At 41.2% G+C, this 24,610-nt stretch overlaps 1 protein-coding gene across 3 annotated transcripts in view; it reads right to left on the bottom strand.

Annotated features, from left to right (window-relative positions):
- PIP5K1B (phosphatidylinositol-4-phosphate 5-kinase type 1 beta) overlaps positions 1–24,610 on the bottom strand; it is a 323,109-nt gene that overhangs the window by 162,096 nt on the left and 136,403 nt on the right. Inside the window, exons 2-3 of one of the 3 annotated variants that reach the window (XM_082403684.1) lie at positions 3,057–3,098; positions 1,459–1,589 (exon numbers count right to left, since the gene is read on the bottom strand). The exons of 1 other annotated variant lie outside the window; for it this stretch is intronic. In XM_082403684.1, coding sequence (XP_082259810.1) covers positions 1,459–1,499 — 41 coding nt within the window. In that variant the 5' untranslated portion in view covers positions 1,500–1,589; positions 3,057–3,098. The remainder of the gene's footprint in view (positions 1–1,458; positions 1,590–3,056; positions 3,099–24,610) is intronic. One more of the 3 variants, XM_082403682.1, reaches the window with a different exon arrangement.

Here is a 24,610-nt window from a genome sequence, read left to right as displayed (position 1 = left end):
GAAAGATTAAGATAAACTCATAACCTCCTGACTTTAAAGAGAAAAAATGGTTAATACCTACTTTTTTGGAATGATAGATTGTTAAAAACAAACACAACGGACACTTTCCAGCTATAGAAAGAAGAGCAGTTTCATGGGCAGACAGGATTCTATCTTAGGCCTTGGAGTTGTCCGTTTTCTGCATGGAAACTAGTTCTTGTGGCTGCTAGGGAAACCTAGAGAAGCACACTTTAAAACTTGCATAGACCACCTTTGTTGTTCAGCCCAGAGCATTTAAAGCAAAATGAAGCTGTCTGGGTTCATAGCCGACTTTCCTTTATCTATGGGCTCTGTTGTGACTACATGGACACCCTCACCTAAAGGTTTTATTTCTAGGCAGTTGACACCTGGACATAAAAATAAATGTAAGTACCATTTCCCTGAAGGTTTTTTTTAAAAAAATAAGGCAATGAGAACACTGAGAAGAAAAGTGTCAGTCCAACCATTCTCACTCAAGCCAAATAATAATTGATAATAAAATTGTCTTATTTTGGAGAGAAACAGTTATTTTAAAATAAATGACAAGTCAATCCTCATAGCCCCAAAGAAAATATAATTGCCCCCAAGCCCCCAAATTAAATATCTTTTGAAAAGTCCTGTCTGTAGTAGCGACATTTCCGATTTAATAACGAGTAGTTCTCTTCCTATGTTAAGCTAGTATTAGACTTTTAAATTATTTATATATTTATTTATTTTGGTAAAGCATGTATAATATAAAGCTTACCATCTTAACCGTTTTAAAATGCATAGTTATGTGGCATTATGTCCATTTGTATTGTTGTGCAACCATCCCTACCATCCATCTCAGACTTATTAGTTTAATTGATTTCCCCCCGCCCAGTATAATAAAGTTAGAGGTGATATGTATGGGTAACTTGGGTGTTTTTGCAAATATGGCATCAAAATAGGGGGGTCCTCATAAGTTTTCCGGAGGAAAGTTAAGTTAAAAGAGGAGATACATGAGTGTACTCAGATAGGCGGCCCAAATGTGCATCCCCCAACTCATCTTTTAAATTAGGGCTAGCAAAAACTTGGCACCAGCTGCTGCGTCTTGGGTGCCCTCTTTTTCTAAACCTATGCAGACATTACTCTGTGATTACTGTACTCTTTCCCACTGAATCTCAGAGTCCTTCTCCATAGGGTCTTCTAGGCATTATCACAACTAATTAATTACAACTGGCCCAAAGGATGAACCTTATTTACCATCACCATACACAAATGCAAGACACCTGATGCAACCGAAAGTAATAATCATTTGGATTGCTTTTGGGCAAGCCAAAGGTCTAACATGAACATCAGTACATGATGTACACATGCATGGATAACAAAGTCGTGTACTGGTAGAAAAGTCTTCAATATGGGGATGTCACAACGAAGGTTCCTTAGCATGGAAATCATCACAAGTAACAACGTTCTTACCTGGGTAGGAACACACTTTCCACCACATAAAAGTCTTGCATGAGAACATCTCTATCTGGCTTGGAGGTGAGATTACCCACTGTGTATCCTATTCCCAGCTGAATAGCACCTTTGATGGCAGATGATGCAGTCTGCAGGGACAACAAGGATTTCAGCGTTAGCCTCAGTAGTTGGGGTCTTGTTCAATGTCACAAGCAGCAAAAACAGGAGAGTGAGGTTAGATTTCCTTTCTTGCTCCTAAGCAAAGAGGAAGCTAGGTTTGGAAAGATGACAGGCTGCTTCTTTTACTGGAGAGTACTTTCCAAACATCAAGGACACTTCTTGCCATGAAATTATTTTGGTGGTAATCTTTCCTATAAATGTTCCTAAGGTCAAATTACAGTCCAAAATCTCCATCTTTCTTTTATTAAGAACTTAGAAACTTGGTAGAACACTTGCAATATACAGAATTATAATTTCTACCAAAGGATAATTGATACCATTGCATTTTTTAAAAAAATCAGAAGTTCTGTAACATACCTATGGATCAGGAAGAGTATTTGTCTTCATAAGAAATGAGAGAGCAAAAAATAATTTGAGCCTTTGGAATATTTAAAATTTTTTTTAAAACATCTTTATTGGAGTATAATTGCTTTACAATGGTGTGTTAGTTTCTGCTTTATAACAAAGTGAATCAGTTATACATATACATATATCCCCATATCTCTTCCCTCTTGCGTCTCCCTCCCTCCCACCCTCCCTATCCCACCCCTCTAGGTGGTCACAAAGTACCGAGCTGATCTCCCTGGGCTATGCAGCTGCTTCCCACTAGCTATCGGTTTTACATTTGGTAGTGTATATATGTACATGCCACTCTCTCACTTTGTCACAGCTTACCCTTCCCTCTCCCCGTGTCCTCAAGTCCATTCTCTAGTAGGTCTGTGTCTTTATTCCCGTCCTGCCCCTAGGTTCTTCATGACCTTTTTTTTTTTTTTTTTTTTTTAGATTCCATATATATGTGTTAGCATACGGTATTCGTTTTTCTCTTTCTGACTTATTTCACTCTGTATGACACACTCTAGGTCCATCCACCTCACTACAAATAACTCAATTTCGTTTCTTTTTATGGCTGAGTAATATTCCATTGTATATATGTGCCACATCTTTATCCATTCATCTGTCGAAGGACAACTTAGGTTGCGTCCATGCCCTGGCTATTGTAAATAGAGCTGCAATGAACATTGTGGTACATGACTCTTTTTGAATTATGGTTTTCTCAGGGTATATGCCCAGGGGTGGGATTGTTGGGTCGTATGGTAGTTCTATTTTTAGTTTTTTAAGGAACCTCCATACTGTTCTCCATAGTGGCTGTATCAATTTACATTCCCACCAACAGGGCAAGAGGGTTCCCTCTTCTCCACACCCTCTCCAGCATTGTTTGTAGATTTTTTTGATGATGGCCATTCTGACTGGTGTGAGGTGATATAGAAGACCTAAATAGACATTTCTCCAAAGAAGATATACAGATTGCCAACAAACACATGAAAGAATGCTCAACATCATTCATCATTAGAGAAATGCAAATGGAATATATAAAGTTTAATTTGAGAATTGCTTACTCATTTTGCCATGGGTCCATAATCAAAATTTCCTTCACTGATCTATGATAAAACACATAGCATTGGAACACCAATATTTCCAATTTACTACTTTTCTAATATTAATCCATAATTAAATTGACAATGTTATCTTGGGGGAATAACATGTGTGTGTGTGTGTGTGTGTGTGTGTGTGTATGTGCATGTGCACATAAATAGTTTTAACCAACATAATAGGAGAAACAGCAGAATAACTTAATTTAGGAAAATCAGAATGCATTCATCTTAAGGGTGAAAGTGTGGCATATTTTTATGCCTTGCACTGTTTAATGTAGTACCATGTACACAGCAGGAGATAAATAAATACTTAAATCAGTGGTTCTCAACCAGGGACATCTGACATTGTCTGGAGACATTTTTCGGTTGTCATAACTGGTGATGGTGGTGGTGTTACTACTGGCATCTAGTGGGTAGAGGCCAGGTATGCTGCTAAACATCCTTCAGCACACAGGACAGCTCATAACAAAGAATTATCGAGCCCCAAATATCATTAGTGCTGAGGTTGAGAAACCATGCCTCAAATGAATGTAATAAAGATCATCTGTTTTATAAAAAAAAATATTCCTTTTGAGTTACCATTTTCACTTAGCAAATCCAAGACCCATCTCCACTTTCCCACATGCCTTTTTTTTTTTTTTTTTACTTCTTCTTGCTTTTAATGTCAAAAAACATATCTCCTTGAAAAAATGTATCCTCTTGATTTCTTTGATAGAACATGGTCCTGGGCCTACTTCCACCTTTTCTGATAGTCTCTCATGTCTTCACTAACTTCTCATATTTTATTTGTTATAATTGCAGTGTCCCTAAAAGTTTGATCCTTGATCCTTAGATTTCCTTAATTATGCAATCAATCCATTCCTAATGGCTTCAAATACTGGCTCTATGCATATGACTCTCAGACGTTTTAAACCTACTTGGATGCTACTCTATCATCACAAACACAGTATATACGGCACCAAACTAAATTTTATCTTACAACCAATCCACCCTCCCCCCCCCCACCCCGAGACTGGTTTCCTCTCCCAAGGTTCAGTAATCTTGTCAACCAAGGTTGAACCCAAAACAAACCACATCTTGCACAGGGCTAGGTCCCCAATAAATACTCGCTAACTTCCCTTGAAATGGCCACGATCATTCATACCGCTCAGTCACCTCCACTATACAAGCAGTAACAATCACTTTCCCATGGAGTCATCGTTTAATCGCTCTGCTTACTTCACTGCAAATATTACATCATCCTTAGTGTGAGGACAACTACCTACCCCTGTCCCTGCAGGAGGTAAGAGAAATGTCTTGGTGTTTTTCTTTTTTACACATGCCGTTTTACTTATGATCCCAGAGCAGCAAGATGGCAAAAGACTGAGAGTCAAGCCCAAATAGTGTAACCAGTGCTTAAAAAACAAAAAGTTGCTATTTTAATACTCCCGCTCTGAGCTCAGCAATGCCAATTGGCATCAGTGACCTTTTGTACCAACAGCTCTGACTTCTGAAGGCTGAAATGAATTTTTCTCATTTTAACCTCACATAAAAATTCAAGAGATTTCTCTTCTCCTATCCATCACTCAGGGCAGTACGGCACAAGACATGACATCAGCATTTTCCAGAGGACCCAACATCCTGAAACGTTCTGTTCCAGACCTATCAACAGACTCACATGCTCTCAAACTGCTTTTCCTTCCCCGCACCCCACCCCGGATCTGCTTCCAGAACTACCTGGATTTCTGCTTAATTCAGTCACTTAGGGCTTCTTGGACTGGAACATCTGTCAAACATGGAGTACCCAATTCTTCGTCAACCACCCACCACGTCCCCCCTCCCACGCCCCCAGGAACAGAGGGTGGTCAAAGGTGCAGGAGGATATGTCTGGTATTTTCAAACCTTAGAAAGTCTGGGAATCACTGGGACACTTGTTAAAACAGACTGAAAGCAAAACTACAGAGACACTGAAAAGATCAGTGGTTGCCAGGGGCTGGGGGAGGGGAGGTGGAGCACAGAGGATTTTCAGGGCAGGGAAAATACTCTGTACGATACCTTTGTGATGGATGCACATAATTATGCATTTGTCTAAACCCACAGAATGTACAACACCAAGAGTGAACCGTAATGTAAACTATGGACCTTGGGTGATTATGATGTGTCCATGTGGGTTCATCGGTTGTAACAGTGCACCCCTCTGGCGGGGGATGCTGATAATGGGGGAGGTGTGCATGTGTGGGTACAGGGGGTGTATGGGAAGCCTCTGTACCTTCCTCTCAATTTTGCTGTTAACCTACAACTACTCTAAGAAGCAAGTCTTTAAAAAAAAGTCATTAGGCACTGAGAAAAAGAAAAGCAACTTACGGGTTGCATCTCCAGAACTTCTGATTCTGAAAGTCTGCGGTGAGGCTCAAGCATTTGCTCTTGCTCTAAGGAGCATTAAAAAAATCTCTGTCCTGTGGTATAAGATTAAATTTTGAATCCCCGAAGGAATAAGATTTTGGAAAGGACCCCGCTGACATCTGTTTAGTTAAACCAAAAACCAGACTTGTAATACTATTACTTTCCTTTCAGGCTCCTTAAAATTCAAGTGCTTTGAAGAGAGATATAAAAGAAATCATAATAAAGTTAATCTTTTTTGATCAACTATTTGTGCCAGGCACTTAATGTATAGATGACAACAATTATAATCACAATCTACCATAATCATAGCACACACTTATAGAGTGATTACAAAAAGGCAGGCACTATTCTAAGTGCTTTTGGTTACATTAACTCTTGTATCTTCACAACGACCCTGTGAGGTAGGTACTATTATTATCTCCATCTTACTGACTCAGGAAGGTTTAGTAACTTACACTAGGTCACACAGCTAGTGAAGAGGTGGAGCTGGGACTCATACCTGGGGAGTTTGGCTCCTGAGTCCAAGTTATAAAGTACATGTTAGAATCTCTGACCTCATTTAAGCCTTCCAAGGACACTGAAGAGTAGCGACAATCACACCCATTTTACCGGTGGGGATTTAAGGCTCAGCAAAGTTAACTGACTTGCCCCACTCACATTGTTAGAGTGTGGTAGTGTCTAGCTGCAAAACCCACGCTGCTTCCGTGTTTCTTTTTTTTTTTTTTTTTTTTTCAAAATGAGCCTGGAATCAGAGTTGGAAGCTCTCTATTAAGTCTGGCTGTTTGACCTCAGCAAAGGAAGCAGCTCTGTGGGAGCCATTCCTTTTGATGAAAATAGGGATAAAATATTTTATTTGCTTCTAATCATACCCAACCATGGGTAAGCCTAAGAAAAACTTGTAAACCACTTGGTAAACCAGGATGAACTCCATTGTTAAGGTCACTACTAATAACATGGGGAGGTATAAACAAAAGGAGATATTTTGCTGCCACGGGAGGATCGTTACCGCAAGGTTTCCTCCTCCCCATCTTTGTGTAAAATTAAATCCTTTAGCATTGATGTATTGGGGTATAATTAAAAAGCATCTTGTCTATTTCATGGAAACGTCTCATTGTATTCACTGTGGCATGTGGTTTTTAGGGCCACCAGCAGTAAAGGCCCCATTACCTGACATTTTCCCATTGGACATCAGGTGCAGTGGCCAGGATGGAAGAAACCATAGTATTTTCTGACACAATCACTCTTGAGCAAGATGTGCTTTAAAATTACAAAAACACTTTGAAATGCTAGCTGGAGAGTCTCTGATGAACAGACTAGTAAATCATGATGACAAAGAACCTGTTGTGTGTAGTGCCGGTGTCTGCTCTTCTAGAACCAGCAGTTCTTTCCCTGAACACTCTGAGGGAAAACTCCTCTCCTCCTTCCTCGGGGATGCCACCAACAGAGTTGGTGAGTCTGTAATGAGTGGGCAGCTTCGCACACACACACTCAGTCCCTCCAATTTTCTCTGTGTGGCTTTGCATATGCTCTAAATACGCTGAGACGTGACCATTTCCCCTTTGACCTCTGTGAAAACGTATAGGTTTAGATTTCAGAACACAGCCAAACAGAGTCTATTTTTAACTCGGGGCTTTTTTCAAGGGCTAAGTGGAGGCAACATATTGTGTGGATACTAGGAACACCTCTAAAGCCTTTGATACTTGGAGAAAGAAGCAGGCAACACCACAAAGGCAAACCACACACACTTACTTTCATAGTTCCTCTTTACTAACCCAAATTTGTTCAGCAATGATGGCAATACTAAGAAGAAAATTAATGTCAGCTTGCATTTGGATAATATGTTATGGTTTTCACAATATTACTTTTTAAAAAAAATTTTTTTATTTACTTATTTATGGCTGTGTTGGGTCTTAGTTTCTGTGCGAGGGCTTTCTCTAGTTGCGGCGAGCGGGGGCCACTCTTCATCGCGGTGCGCGGGCCTCTCACTATCGCGGCCTCTCTTGTTGCGGAGCACAGGCTCCAGACGCGCAGGCTCAGTAATTGTGGCTCACGGGCCTAGTTGCTCCGCGGCATGTGGGATCCTCCCAGACCAGGGCTCGAACCCGTGTCCCCTGCATTGGCAGGCAGACTCTCAACCACTGCGCCACCAGGGAAGCCCACAATATTACCTTTTAATGATTGCATTTGATTGTCACAATTGTTATGTGGGTAGGTAGGGTTTTAATGCCCATTTTATAAAGAAACTGTGGCTCTGGATGATTACCTTGACCTAAGTCCCCTGGCTAGTATGTGGTAGAGCTAGGAGTGATATTCTGGTCTAGAAGGTACCAGTTCAGTGCTCTACCAGTGTGCACTGCTTTACCTGCCTGAATTTTCTCTGCAGGAGATAGATCTGATTGAAGCCGAGACATACTTGAACCGTGAGATAATAATGATACTATCAATGAGACTAAGCATCTATGTAAACCCGCTATTAGGGGAGCAATGATCCCGACAACAGTAAGATTTTAATGCTCTTACATTGGTTACAGGAAACTGCTTTCTATAGTGCATTGTCTATGAAATTAGATCACTTAATATGCAATCTGATATCACCGGCTTTAAAAAGGAAGTATTAAAACATTTCAAGTCAACAGCATTTTCCTCCCTAAGGTGATCTGATAACCTAATTACAGGATTATAGCCAATATATATGTTACCAGAGTGATTTTTAAAAAAAGCACAGATCTAATCTTGTCACCATCTTGCTCAAAGCCTTCTAATGGGTCTGTAGTATCCTCACCGCAGGATTAACTCCAAATACCTTAGCTTGACACGGAAACCATCTATGATATTAGTCCCTCCGTACCTCCCACTGACTCCTGCATGCCAACATAAAAAAAGATCCTAAACACACACACACACTATCCTTTGAGCAAGGGGACCTTACAGGTCCATGAACCCCTAACAACTATGTGTGAAATTTTCTGCTATGTGCATTTTTTTCCAAGGAGGGGGTCTAATGCTTTCTCTTTTTCTCAGAACATCCATTTTCTCAAAACCACAGATGTAGAGAGGCTAATTCTAAGTCAGAGATGTTTACTGAGAAGTACCTTAAACTAGGCCATTAAAAAAAAATGGTTCAGTAACACCTCTTAAGAGCAAGAGGAGACAATCCTTGTTCAGCCCGGGAGACCCCGGCCCCTCTTTCCCATCTGACAGCTCAAGTCCAGTTCTAGGTTCTCCCTCCTGTCTCTGAACCTGAACTCAACAAAGAGGGCAGAGATTTCTTGCTCATTCCAATGACAAAATTAAGGAAAAAGAAAGGGATAGCTTGCACAAAACCGGCTGTAGGACTATGGACATGGGATAGTTGGTAAGCAGGCAAGCCTAAAGCCTTCTGAAAGGAGGTGGGACTGCCTCTCACCTGCAGGTTCCCCAACCCATTTCTCCAGTCCCTCCTTGTTGTGTTGGTTTTCTACTGCTGCTGTAACAAATGACCACAAACTTTGTGTCTTCAAACAACACAAATGTATTACCTTACAGTTCTGGAGGTCAGAGGTCCTAAAATCAAGGTGTTGGAAGGGTTGCGTGCTCTAGGCTGTAGATGAGAATCCAGTTCCTTGCCCCTTCAAGCTTCTAGAGGCCAATCATATTCCTTGCCTCGTGGCCCCCTCCTCCATTTTCAAAGCCAGCAGCATCTTCAAATCTTTCTTAATCTCTCTTTGTCTCCCCTCTGCTTTTGTCATCACACCTCCTCTGATTCTGACTCTCTAGCCTCCCTCTTACAAGTACCTCTGTAATTACATTGGGCCCATCTGGATAATCCAAGATCACTTCCCCATTGCAAGATCTTCAACTTAATCACCTCCGCAAAGTCCCTTTTGCCAAGTAAAGTAACATATCCACAGGCTCTAGAGATTAGGGTGTGGCCATCTTTGGGGTCCCCACGATTCTGCACACCACACTCTATTTCAGGTTTGACTCCAGCATTTTTTCCAGGGTTGCCCAGGCAAAGAGAAGAGCTCCCCTCAGAACTCCATTCAGTCACGTGCTGTTCATTCGTTTAACAAAGATCTGAGAATCTTCTGTGAGCTAGGCACTGTGCTAGATGTTGGAGGAAGCATAAACCAAAAAAAGACACTGTTCTTGCTCTCACGAGAGTTTGTAGTCTAGTGGGTGAAAGAGATATTAAAGATACACATTCATGAAGGAGCTTCAAGATGGCGAAAGAGTAAGACGCGGAGATCACCTTCCTCCCCACAAATACACCAGAAATACATCTACACGTGGAACTGCTCCTACAGAACACCTACTGAACGCTGGCAGAAGACCTCAGACCTCTCAAAAGGCAAGAAACTCCCCATGTAGCTGGGGAGGACAAAAGAAGAAAGAAAAAACAGAGACAAAAGAATAGGGACGGGACCTGCACCAGTGGGAGGGAGCTGTGAAGGAGGAAAGATTTCCACGCACTAGGAGCCCCTTCGCGGGCAGAGACTGCGGGTGGCAGAGGGGGGAAGCTTCGGAGTCACAGAGGAGAGCGCAGCCACAGGGGTGCAGAGGGCAAAGCGGAGAGATTCCCGCACAGAGGCTCGGCGCCGAGCAGCACTCACCAGCCCGAGAGGCTTGTCTGCTCACGTGCCGGGGCGGGCGGGGCTGGGAGCTGAGGCTCGGGCTTTGGTCGGATCGCAGGGAGAGGACTGGGGTTGGCTGCGTGAACACAGCCTGAAGGGGTTAGTGCGCCACAGCTAGCCGGGAGGTAGTCCGGGAAAAAGTCTGCAGCTGCCGAAGAGGCAGGAGACCTTTTCTTGCCTCTTTGTTTCCTGGTGCGTGAGGAGAGGGGATTCAGAGCGCCGCCTAAACGAGCTCCAGAGACAGGCGCGAGCCGCGGCTATCAGCGCGGACCCCAGAGACAGGCAGGAGATGCTAAGGCTGCTGCTGCCGCCACCAAGAAGCCTGTGTGCGAGCACAGGTCACTCTCCACACCGCCCCTCCGGGGAGCCTGTGCAGCTCGCCACTGCCAGGGCCCCGTGATCCAGGGACAACTTCCCCCGGAGAACACACGGCGCGCCTCAGGCTGCTGCAATGTCACAGTGGCCTCTGCCGTCGCAGGCTCGCCCCGCCTCCTCTGTACCCCTCCCTCCCCGCGGCCTGGGTGAGCCAGAGCCCCCGAAGCAGCTGCTCCTTTAACCCCGTCCTGTCTGAGCGAAAAACAGACGCCCTCAGGCGACCTACACGCAGAGGCAGGTCCAAATCCAAAGCTGAATCCCGGGAGCTGTGGGAACAAAGAAGAGAAAGGGAAATCTCTCCCAGCAGCCTCAGGAGCAAAGGATTAAATCTCCACAATCAACCTGATGTACCCTGCGTCTGTGGAATACCTGAATAGACAACGAATCATCCCAAATTGAGGAGGTGGACTTTGGGAGCAACGATATATATATATATTTTTTCCCTTTTTCTCTTTTTGTGAGTGTGTATGTGTATGCTTCTGTCTGTGATTTTGTCTGTATAGCTTTGCTTTTACCATTTGTCCTAGGGTTCTGTCTTTTTTTTTTTTTTTTTAGTACAGTTTTTATCACCTGTTATAATTGGTGGATTTGTTTGGTTTCATTGCTCTCTTCTTTCTTTCTTCCTTTTTTTTTTATTACTTAAAAAAATTTTTTTTAATAATTATTTTTTATTTTAATAACATTATTTTATTTGATTGTATATCATTTTATCTTCTTTCTTTCTTTTTTTTTCTCCCTTTTATTCTGACCCATGTGGATGACAGACTCTTGGTACTCCAGCCAGGCGTCAGGGCTGTGCCTCTGAGGTGGGAGAGCCAAGTTCAGGAGACTGGGCCACCAGAGACCTCCCAGCTCCACATAATATCAAACGGTGAAAATCTCCCAGATATCTCCATCTCAATGCCAAGACCCAGCTCCACTCAACGACCAGCAAGCTACAGTGCTGGACATCCTATGCCAAACAACTAGCAAGACAGGAACACAACCCCATCCATTAGCAGACAGGCTGCCTAAAATCATAAGGCCACAGACAGCCCAAAACACACCACCAGACGTGGACCTGCGCACTAGAAAGACAAGATCCAGCCTCATCCACCAGAACACAGGCACTAGTCCCCTCCACAAGGAAGCCTACACAACCCACTGAACCAACCTTAGCCACTGGGGGCAGACACCAAAAACAACGGGAACTACGAACATGCAGCCTGCGAAAAGGAGACCCGAAACACAGTAAGTTAAGCAAAATAAGAAGACAGAGAAACACACAGCAGATGAAGAGAAAGGAAAAAACCCACCAGACCTAAAAAATGACTAGGAAATAGGCAGTCTACCTGAAAAAGAATTCTGAATAATGATAGTAAAGATGATCCAAAATCTTGGAAATAGAATGGAGAAAATACAAGAAACGTTTAACAAGGACCCAGAAGAACTAAAGAGCAAACAAACAGTGATGAACAACACAATAAATGAAATTAAAAATTCTCTAGAAAGGATCAATAGCAGAATAACTGAGGCAGAAGAACGGATAAGTGACCTGGAAGATAAAAGAGTGGAAATAACTACTGCAGAGCAGAATAAAGAAAAAAGAATGAAAAGAATTGAGGACAGTCGCACAGACCTCTAGGACAACATTAAATGCACCAACATTCGAATTATAGGGGTCCCAGAAGAAGAAGAGAAAAAGAAAGGGACTGAGAAAATATTTGAAGAGATTATAGTTGAAAACTTCCCTAATATGGGAAAGGAAATAGTTCATCGAGTCCAGGAAGCACAGAGAGTCCCATACAGGATAAATCCAAGGAGAAACACACTAAGACACATATTAATCAAACTATCAAAAATTTAAAAAAAGAAAAAATATTAAAAGCAGCAAGGGAAAAACAACGAATAACACACAAGGGAATCCCCATGAGGTTAACAGCTGATCTTTCAGCAGAAACTCTGCAAGCCAGAGGGAGTGGCAGGTCATATTTAAAGTGATGATGGGGAAAAACCTACAACCAAGATTACTCTACCCAGCAAGGATCTCATTCAGATTTGATGGACAAATTAAAACCTTTACAGACAAGCAAAAGCTAAGAGAATTCAGCACCACCAAACCAGCTTTACAACAAACACTAAAGGAACTTCTCTAGGCAGGAAACACAAGAGAATGAAAAGACTTACAATAATAAACACAAAACAATTAAGTAAATGGTAATAGGAATATACATATCAATAATAACCTTAAATGTAAATGGATTAAATGCTCCAACCAAAAGACATAGACTGGCTGAATGGATACAAAAACAAGACCCGTATATATGCTGTCTACAAGAGACCCACTTCAGACCTAGGGACACATACAGACTGAAAGTGAGGGGACGGAAAAAGATATTCCATACAAATGGAAATCAAAAGAAAGCTAGAGTAGCAATTCTCATATCAGACAAAATAGACTTTAAAACAAAGACTATTACAAGAGACAAAGAAGGACACTACATAATGATTAAGGTATCAATCCAAGAAGAAGATATAACAATTGTAATTATTTATGCACCCCACATAGGAGCACCTCAATACATAAGGCAAATGCTAACAGCCATAAAAGGGGAAATCGACAGTAACACAATCATAGCAGAGGACTTTAACACCCCACCATCACCAATGGACAGATCATCCAAAATGAAAATAAATAAGGAAACACAAGCTTTAAATGATACATTAAACAGGATGGATTTAATTGATATTTACAGGACATTCCATCCAAAAACAACAGAATACACTTTCTTCTCAAGTACTCATGGAACATTCTCCAGAATAGATCGTATCTGGGGTCACAAATCAAGCCTTGGTAAATTTAAGAAAATTGAAATCGTATCAAGTATCTTTTCTGACCACAATGCTATGAGACTAGATATCATTTACAGGAGAAAACCTGTAAAAAATAGAGACACATGTAGGCTAAACAACACACTACTTAATAACCAAGAGATCACTGAAGAAATCAGAGAGGAAATAAAAAAATACCTAGAAACAAATGACAATGAAAACACGACGACCCAAAACCTATGGGATGAAGCAAAAGCAGTTCTAAGAGGGAAGTTTATAGCAATACAATCCTACCTTAAGAAACAAGAAACATCTCAAATAAACAACCTAACCTTACACCTAAAGCAATTAGAGAAAAAAGAACAAAAAAACCCCAAAGTTAGCAGAAGGAAAGAAATCATAAAGATCAGATCAGAAATAAATGAAAAAGAAATGAAGGAAACGAGAGCAAAGATCCATAATACTAAAAGCTGGTTCTTCGAGAACATAAACAAAATTGATAAGCCATTAGCCAGACTCATCAAGAAAAAAAGGGAGGAGACTCAAATCAACAGAATTACAAATGAAAAAGCAGAAGTAACAACTGACACTGCAGAAATACCAAGCATCATGAGAGATTACTACAAGCAACTATATGCCAATAAAATGGACAACCTGGAAGAAATAGACAAATTCTTAGAAATGCACAACCTTCCGAGACGGAACCAGGAAGAAACAGAAAATATGAACAGACCAATCACAAGCACTGAAATTGAAACTGTGATTAAAAATCTTCCAACAGGGCTTCCCTGGTGGCGCAGCGGTTGAGAATCTGCCTGCCAATGCAGGGGACACGGGTTCGAGCCCTGGTCCAGGAAGATCCCACATGCCGCGGAGCAACTAGGCCCGTGAGCCACAACTACTGAGCCTGCGCGTCTGGAGCCTGTGCTCCGCAACAAGAGAGGCCGCGATAGTGAGAGGCCCGCGCACCGTGATGAAGAGTGGCCCCCGCTTGCCGCAACTAGAGAAAGCCCTCGCACAGAAACGAAGACCCAACACAGCCAAAAATAAATAAATTTAAAAAAAAATGTTCTTTGTTAAGTAATGATGAAAAGAATTCTTTAAAAAAAAAAAAAAAATCTTCCAACAAACAAAAGTCCAGGACCAGATGGCTTCACAGGCGAATTCTATCAAACATTTAGAGAAGAGCTAACACCTATCCTTCTCAAACTCTTCCAAAATATAGCAGAGGGAGGAACACTCCCAAACTCATTCTACGAGGCCACCATCACCCTGATCCCAAAACCAGACAAAGATGTCACAAAGAAAGAAAACTACAGGCCAATATCACTGATGAACATAGATGCAAAAATCCTCAACAAAATACTGGCAGACAGAATCCAACTGCACATTAAAAGGATCATACACCATGATCAAGTGGGGTTTATCCCAGGAATGCAAGGATTCTTCAATATACGCAAATCAATCAACGTGATACACCATAATAACAAACTGAAGGAGAAAAACCATATGATCACCTCAATAGATGCAGAGAAAGCTTTCGACAAAATTCAACACCCATTTATGATAAAAACCCTCCAGAAAGTAGGCATAGAGGGAACTTACCTCAACATAATAAAGGCCATATATGACAAATCCACAACCAACATCGTCCTCAATGGTGAAAAACTGAAACCATTTCCACTAAGATCAGGAACAAGACAAGGTTGCCCACTCTCACCACTATTATTCAACATAGTTTTGGAAGTTTTAGCCACAGCAATCAGAGAAGAAAAAGAAATAAAAGGAATCCAAATCGGAAAAGAAGAAGTAAAGCTATCACTGTTTGCAGATGACATGATACTATACATAGAGAATCCTAAAGATGCTACCAGAAAACTACTAGAGTGAATCAATGGATTTGGTAAAGTAGCAGGATACAAAATTAATGCACAGAAATCTCTTGCATTCCTATACACTAATGATGAAAAATCTGAAAGTGAAATTAAGAAAACACTCCCGTTTACCATTGCAACAAAAAGAATAAAATATCTAGGAATAAACCTACCTAAGGAGACAAAAGACCTTTATGCAGAAAATTATAAGACACTGATGAAAGAAATTAAAGATTATACCAACAGATGGAGAGCTATACCATGTTCTTGGATTGGAAGAATCAACATAGTGAAAATGACTCTACTACCCAAAGCAATCTACAGATTCAGTGCGATCCCTATCAAACTACCAATGGCATTTTTCATAGAACTAGAACAAAAAATTTCACAATTTGTATGGAAACACAAAAGACCCCGAATAGCCAAAGCAATCTTGAGAAAGAAAAACGGAGCTGGAGGAATCAGGCTCCCTGACTTCAGACTCTACTACAAAGCTACAGTAATAAAGACAGTATGGTACTGGCACAAAAACAGAAATACAGATCAATGGAACAGGATAGAAAGCCCAGAGATAAACTCATGCACATATGGTCACCTTATCTTTGATAAAGGATGCAAGAATATACAGTGGAGAAAAGACAGCCTCTTCAATAAGTGGTGCTGGGAAAACTGGATAGCTACATGTAAAAGAATGAAATTAGAACACTCCCTAACACCATACACAAAAATAAACTCAAAATGGATTAAAGACCTAAATGTAAGGCAGACATTATAAAACTCTTAAGAGGAAATCATAGGCAGAACACTCTATGACATAAATCACAGCAAGATCCTTTTTGACCCACCTCCTAGAGAAATGAAAATAAAAACAAAAATAAACAAATGGGACCTAATGAAACTGAAAAGCTTTTGCACAGCAAAGGAATCCATAAACAAGACGAAAAGACAACCCTCAGAATGGGAGAAAATGTTTGCCAATGAAGCAACTGACAAAGGATTAATCTCCAAAATTTACAAGCAGCTCATGCAGCTCCATATCAAAAAAACAAACAACCCAATCCAAAAATTGGCAGAAGACCTAAATAGACATTTCTCCAAAGAAGATATACAGAGTGCCAACAAACACATGAAAGAATGCTCAAAATCATTAATCATTAGAGACATGCAAATTAAAACTACAATGAGATATCATCTCACACCAGTCAGAATGGCCATCATTAAAAAATCTAGAAACAATAAATGCTGGAGAGGGTGTGGAGAAAAGGGAACCCTCTTGCACTGTTGGTGGGAATGTAAATTGATACAGCCACTATGGAGAACAGTATGGAGGTGCCTTAAAAAACTAAAAATAGAACTACCATACGACCCAGCAATCCCACTACTGGGCATATACCCTGAGAAAACGATAATTTAAAAAGAGCCATGTACCAAAATGTTCATTGCAGCTCTATTTACAATAGCCAGGACATGGAAGCAACCTAGGTGTCCATCGACAGATGAATGGATAAAGAAGATGTGGCACATATATACAATGGAATATTACTCAGCCATAAAAAGAAACGAAATTGAGTTATCTGTAGTGAGGTGGATGGATCTAGAGTCTGTCCTACAGAGTGAAGTAAGTCAGAAAAAGAAAAACAAATACCATGTGCTAACACATATATATGGAATCTAAAAAACAACAAAAAAAATGGTCATGAAGAACCTATGGGCAAGACGGGAATAAAGACGCAGACCTACTAGAGAATGGACTTGAGGATATGCGGAGGGGGAAGGGTAAGCTGGGACGAAGTGAGAGAGTGGCATGGACATATATACACTACCAAACGTAAAATAGGTAGCTAGTGGGAAGCAGCTGCATAGCACAGGGAGATCAGCTCGGTGCTTTGTGACCACCTAGAGGGGTGGGATAGGGAGGGTGGCAGGGAGGGAGATACAAGAGGGAAGAGATATGGGGATATATGTATATGTATAACTGATTCACTTTGTTATAAAGCAGAAACTAACACACCATTGTAAAGCAATTATACGCCAATAAAGATGTTAAAAAAATAATAATAAAATAAAAAATAAAGATACCCATTCATAATAGGCAGTGATACAAACAACAGGGTGATGTGACTGAGGCTGAAAGTGGGGGTGGGGGATCCACTTTAGAATGGGGGAGTTAGCAGAGGTCTAGCAGGAATGAATTGCAGGCTGAGATGTGAAAGGTGAGTTGGCAGGTCATGTCAACGGAGTTTGGCTGTATGCCCACCACGTGCCAGGCACTCTTCTACAAATTGGGGATACAGAAGTGACCTGGCTAGAGTCCTTGCCTTCAAGGAATTGAGAGTCATATTAGGAGGTCAGGAGAATCGATTTGCAGGCATAGAGAAGCAGCAGTTTAGGGACCTGAAAGCAAATCACTGTGGGTAAATTAAGGTGGGCATCAGGGAGAATACTGGAATTGGAGGCTGCAAAGATGGGATGAATCTAGGTCTGAGCCTTATAGATCCTGTTAAGGGTTTGATGTGTTTCAATAAGGGAACGGTTATTGTCTCGTTTGAAAAAGTTCACTCTGGCTGCCGTGTGGAGAACAGACTGGAGAGAACATATGAGGAAAAGTGATTAGGAGACAATGGTCATGGTTCATATTGAGATGTGGATGGCTTAGAGTAGGGTGATGAACAAGACGATGGACAGAAGAGTTGAATTTGAAATACATTTTGGAGGGAAATAAACAGAACTTGCTATGAATTAGAAATGAGGGAGAGAAAAGTACTGAAACACCTCCTGGTGTTTTCCTTGAGCAGTTGAGAGGACTGAGGTTGCTTTACTGAGTTGGGGAGACTGAAGGAGGAACATATTCTGGGGAGAAGATTAAGAGTTCCATTTGAGATGCCAATGAGACATCCAAACGGAGGTGTCAAGATAGAAATCTGGAGCTTAGAACAGAGGTTTGGGCTGAAAATTTGAATTTGAGTGTTTTGAGCATATAAATGGTATTGAAAACCAAAGGGCTGGATGAGTAACCTAGGGAGAAAGGGGAGTGTTCTAGAAGGGCCTTGAGCAGAGTCAACAGTTAGGGTGGAGACAGAGAAAGGAGAACCTTTGGGGGAGATTTAGGAGTGATTACAGGAGTGGGAAGAAAATCAGGAAAACATGGCTTCAGAAAAACTGAGAAAACCAAATGAAGAATTTGAAGTGACAGCAGTCTCAACAAGTGGCTCTTTCATTTGATAATGTGAATGTCACAACTTGGAATATCTAAAGCTATGCATTAAATTCTCTATTCTTTTCTCATTCATATCACTGATTCATAGTCCAAGTACAGATCTAAAATACTTGACAAAATTATTTGATAAACTCCAGTCAACTTATGCCTTCATTTAAATCATATTTTTAAAATATTCTATAACTTTAAAAATATCACATTAAAAAAGCAGGATACAAAATACATATAATAAAAATTGAAAAAGAAAAACTCCAAATGTTTTATACACATCCACGGAGGAAAACAAGACAGGAAGGAAATACATCAAACTGTATGATTATCTCTGGGTTGTGGGATATTGGGTGATTTTTTTACTTTCAAGTCTTGTACTTCTCAGATTTTCTAAATTTTGTGTTACAGGCAGGAATGCAAACGTCCTTCAATGAAAGCACTTTTACTATGTTTATAAATACATTTTGAAGGATGACAAAGGTATGTTTAGGATTTGCTCATTTTTTAAAATCTCATTTTTTTTAAGTCAAGTCCTCTATGCTAGAAACCCATCTAACTATTACACTCTTATGAAGTGTAATCATAATGAACTTTATTATGGGAAGGGGAAGGGTTGGGGGGGGGCTTCTTTCTCTTTTCTGATTGCCGGAGGGAGCAGGAAAGGTCTGACTTGAGGAGAGGGGTACAGTTGTAAGATGCCCCAGGCACTCAAGGCTCACCAGGTGTATATGTACACCTCTTTCTCTTGCGTGCTGCTTTCACAGGATCGGCAGTTACCCCTCCACATGGTGGTTGCATCTCCCCTTTAGAGGAAGAACACATCTCCTTCTGGCTGGTAGGTCCATGTTGTTCCTCCAGGTCCTTACCTGGACAGGCTCAATGATGACCACAGAGCAGCCTTATCTCTAGCTCCATGTCCTCAACTGGTCACATTTCATTTATCCCCCACCCTCCCTAAGAACCCTCTCTTAGATTTGCTACTGTCAGAGCAGCTGACCAACAATTCTCTCGTTCTTTCAGTTTCCCAGAAAATACTACAATTCACTGCATCCCCCAGGCTGCAGGGTCACATCACATTCACAGTGGTCTCACTGAAGCCCCGTTTCCTTAGGCTTAAGATGACGGGCAAACCCTCTCCTAACCCCCGTCCCCCCTCATGGGGGTAACTCATGACATCAACAACTCTCTCCAAAATTCCTTTTCCAGTCTCCACATTTCACATGGGCCAGCCAAGCTCTTTCACAGACCAGAATGATCACTGCACTGGTCTGAGACCACCTCCTTTCCCAAGTTCCACGTGGAGGACTGGCACCCTTTCAGCTTGCACTGTCCTTCACTAATTCACAGGTCCTGCTGATAAAAAACGTGGGGCTGTGCTCAGCGGTATCAACTGTTTTCTGTGTTCCTTTCCACCTGTCACATGACTGCTAGACTCATCATTCTCAGGTTCTGTTTTGTTGTTTTTTTTTTTAACACCACCTCCCAGCATAAAAACCTTCACTGTTTTTTCACTATCTGTAGAAGTGAACCTCAATTCCTTGCTTGGTCTTCAAAAATTCTCTACAATCTACTTCCTGCTAATGCTAACTGCAATAATACATAAATTCCCAAATTCTAACTTCTGTAAAAAGCACAACCCTGAAATCTGGTGTCTTAATTCTATATACGTTGATTTCTCAATCAGGAATAGTCTTCTACGGTTGCCCCTGATTGGTGCTCTGCTTCCCTCTCTTGGGTAGCATCCTGTATCCTTGTGGCTCTGACATCCCCTAGGGTCTCAAAGTCCTCCAAATCCAGCTGGCTGATAGAAGAAGCAGGAATGGTGAAGGAACACCCACTTTCCACTTCTGACTACCTTTGCCCGAAGTCACCATGCAGGATATTTACCCCACGTCTGCTACTCAGCCATTCTCCATCCTACTCTGTGTCCTGGAACATTCCCTGTACAACTACATTAAAGTACTTCCTATCCTTCTGGCTTCCAGTTGGATTTGGCCAATAGGACGCCTCCACAGAAGATTGAAGAGTGGCTGGAGAGTGACATCAGGGTGTCCACTCCCCTCCTTCCCTTACCTCGGGTTTGACTCAGACTGCTGTGTCCTTCTGAGGGTTACAGCTCCTTTCCTTTCTTGTGTACCTCTCCAGATAACTCCTATTCTAACTCCTAGAAACTGTACCATTCTCTTCTCTCTCAGGTCTAAGAGAGCTAACGGGGTAGGGTTGGGCCTCATGATACTATACTATCCATTGTAGTTTCCTTATCCACTCCTGCATCTTTGCGAACAGTGCCTTTCTTAAACTCTCTTCAAGTGACCTATTTTGAGCCTGCCATCCATTTGCCATTCAGATCCTCTAGCTAAAGATAGTGGACCACTCACGGTCCATTAGCAAGGACGAACCACATGGCCTCACCAAGACACAAGGAAGGTTTGCTTTGCAGCTGTTTTCCAATTCCAGCTTTGCTGTGGAAGAGGGAACACAAATTCTGGTGGACAGTTTGCTGTCTAGGCCACACAACAGACCCTACTGCCTTCGCACAAATCCACACCTTCCGCCAAACTCTCCTGCTTAAACTTGTCATGTGATTCCTGGTCTCCGCCCACACTGATCCCCCTGCCTTCAATGTCGTCTCCATTCTCCTTTGCTCCCCACTGACTCTCCCAGGTCCAGTTCTACCATTAGTCTCTGCACGCAGTGTTTGCTCACCCAGCAGCTAGACATGACTACTCCCCTCTCCCAGTATGAGTGGTTTCATACTTTTGCAGTATTGTTATTTTCACGGCTGGAAACTACTCTTCTGATACAATTTCTGCAGCTGACATTTTTGAAAACAAGAATACTGGAGCACCATTATAATGATGTCCTTCCCTGCACCTGCACAGACCTTCTATGTGGTGAAACTGCCTCATAACAAGGTCATTCTGACACACTAGGCACTCAACCACCTTGGAAGAAGCCCAAGACGGATTCACTTTCTGTTTAATTTTCCCTTACTACTAAGCAGCCTTTATAACAAGATCCCAGTGTATCCACTTGTTGGAAGGAAGATTTGATTCTCTAAATGTGTTGGAAAAGGCAGAACAAAGAAAAGGTGTTTCGTGCTCTCTTTTAAATGATCTTCCCCTTATGTATATGATTGGCAGTGAAGCACGTACTCTCATTGGAATGGAAAAGCATATTCAGCAAACATTTCTCATTAACATAAAAATACTATGCTCTTAAGGTATTCAGCAGTGGTAAATTATGCCTACTTAATTGCCCTTAAAAGAGATATGCCATCAACCGCAACTGAAATTTTTGATTTAGGATAGAATGGTGTTATGAATGCTGCTATATTAGTCTTTTTTAAATATTACAGTGTAGACTGAGACATTCATCATAAATGTGGCACAGTGTAATATCCTTAATGCTACCCTACACACTAGGGAAGAAAGTTTCATTTGTTTGTATATTCAAATAAAAATAGTATTTATTTGATACAAATACAAATGTAGGTTCAATAAATAAAAATAAGAAAGGATTGAATTTTCATCCTTCTAGCATCAAAAAAACCTAACTTCCTACAGTCTTATTATATTTCCTGGTAAGGGGGTGTCCATTTTAAAGGTAAACTATTACACTGGTGCTAAGCACTGTTTTGGGGGGAACAACACAATGCTTATGGCAGATGTTGCTATTTGTCCCCAGTATCCGTTCACCCTTCTTGTTTAGTAGTTGTTCTCAATAAGGGTTGATTTTGTCCACCAGGAGACATGGAACAGTGTCTGGAGACAATTTTGGTGGTCACAACTGAGGAGTGCTACTGACATCTATCTATCTATCCCTGGACAGAGGCCAGGGACGCTGCTCCTACAATGCACAGGATGGTCCCCAAAGCAGAGAGTTATCCAGCCCCAAATGTCAACAGTGCCGAGGCTGAGAACCCCTCTTAGACACTAACAGGAACTCGAATTGGGTAGTTTGCTTGGTTCTCTTGCAGCTAGGTGTAGTCACGTGTCTAATTTCTGACCATCAAGATGTGAGAGAAAATGTGTCCAACTCCCAGGTCACACTGTTCACAGGGAGGGGAACATCTTCTGCAGCTGTGATGGCCGGAGCTGAAGCAGTTCTCCTCATTTGGAAGCTGTACATTGAGGACGACAGAAAAACAAGATAGAAACCTGGGCCCCTGATGACTCGAAGAGGGAGTAAATTACCTCTGACTCTTATGAGAGAGAGAAACAAATTTCAACTTTGCTTAAGTCGGTTATTCAGGTTCTTGCTTTTACATGTAACTGAACCTATATTCCAACTGCTTATAAACCTATGATCTTATGACCAAGTGCTCTTTACTTGAAAAGTGATGCAGACTCAAAAATATCTCAAACTGGAAGAGAAATGTCTACACAGATAGCACTGCTTAATTAAAAAAATTAAATTGTAGCCCACACACGCTGAGGAAAAGTCAAACAACTCAGCTATAGAAAGTAAAACACAAATGTGCCTTTCTCAGTCTTCCTCTTCAGAGTTAACTACTGTCACTTCTTTAGTGTGTATTCTTCCATGTATCTTTTCTTTACACACTGAAAATACATGCACATGTATATACATTAAAAAATATAAAAATGGGATCCTGCTATTCATGCTCTACTGCACTTTGTTTTTTTCACACAATATCCTTGCATGTCTATCTGTACAGATTCTCAATATTTTTAATAGTTATACAGATTTTCACAGTTTGTATGTAAAAACAACTGTTTTAACTACTCTCCTGTTGATAGACATTGAGGTTCTTATTCTTTTTTAATTTAAATTAAAAAAAATTAATTATCAATTAATTATTAATTAATTAATTAATTGTTTTTGGCTGTGTTGGGTCTTCATTGCTCTAGTTGCATCGAGCGGGGGCTATTCTTTGTTGTGGTGTGCGGGCTTCTCATTGCGGTGGCTTCTCCTGTTGCGGAGCATGGGCTGTAGGTGCGCGGGCTTCAGTAGTTGTGGCACGCGGGCTTCAGTAGCTGTGGTTCGCAGCCTCTAGAGCACAGGCTCAGTAGTTGTGGCGCACAGGCCCTAGAGCACAGGCTCAGTAGTTGTGGCACACAGGCTCAGTTGCTCCACGGCATGTGGGATCTTCCCAGACCAGGGATCAAACCCGTATCCCCTTCATTGGCAGGTGGATTCTTAACCACTGCGCCACCAGGGAAGTCCTCTTATTCTCTCTTTTTAATAGCAAAAAATGCTGTAATGAATGTTCTTGCTCACATAACTTTGTACACTTCTTTCTTGCAAATTTCTGCAGCATAGATTCCTAGAAAAAGAACTGCTGAGTTAAAGGATATGCACATTTATACTTTTGCTGGTACTGCCAAAATGCTCTCCAAAAGAGATTTCATCAGTTTGTACACTCACCAACAGAACAGCAGAATGCACTTGTCATCAACCCTTCACCAACACTGGTACCATTAATATTGTTAATTTTTGCAAATCTTGCTGTTTTAGTTCCCATTTTCCTGACCACTAGTGAAGCAGACCCTCTTTGTGTGTTCATTGTATTATTTGCCTTTAACTTCATAATTTTTTCCTGTTTTATGTTTACACACTAATAACATGCTCAAATATTTTATACCAATTAAACTGCATTTACAAAATAATCACCCTGGAAACTCTAAATGAATAAGATTCCATGCCTGCTCTTAGGAGTTTTTATTGTTAAACTTATAAGCTCTCACAGGGCAGAAACTGTAGGTATTCTTCATCATCTACCAAATAGTTCTTCTTTATTCCTTTTTCCTATAATAAAAATTTGCACTTCTCTAGATAGCTTTTGAAATTTGAAATAGTAGTTTAGAAGAATTTATACCCATATTCACAATTTTTTTTTTTTTTTTTTTTTTGCAGTAACAAATAAGAGATGCACTCCATAATCGGCTGATAGGGACAGGGGATTCTTTTGGAGGGATATATACCAACAGCCTGCCGGGTGTTTGGTGGGTTGAGAAACCCACCTGGGCAGAGACACATACCGAGAAACTGTAAAAGTGTGTGTTTACCTGTCCCTTTAGAATCTTACACTATAGGGTTGAAAAAGACCTTTAGGATTAGCTTCCCTGTGGTGAGAAGCAATCAGGTCTCTCTAGCTGGAATTGTTTTACATTATGGTAGTATCTTTCTTGCCATACTTCTGCTTCATTCCTTTTAGGAGGGAATGAATGAAGCACATTGAGAGCATTTCACCATTCTCCTATCTAGCTGGCATTTTCTTTTTTTTTTTTTTTC

This window comes from Balaenoptera borealis (genome assembly GCF_965194805.1).
Source record: "Balaenoptera borealis genome assembly, chromosome: 8".
In the NCBI taxonomy this organism is placed as follows: domain Eukaryota; kingdom Metazoa; phylum Chordata; class Mammalia; order Artiodactyla; family Balaenopteridae; genus Balaenoptera; species Balaenoptera borealis.
The sequence above is the reverse complement of the archived record's forward strand: the minus strand, read 5'-3'. Positions and strand labels throughout refer to the sequence as shown.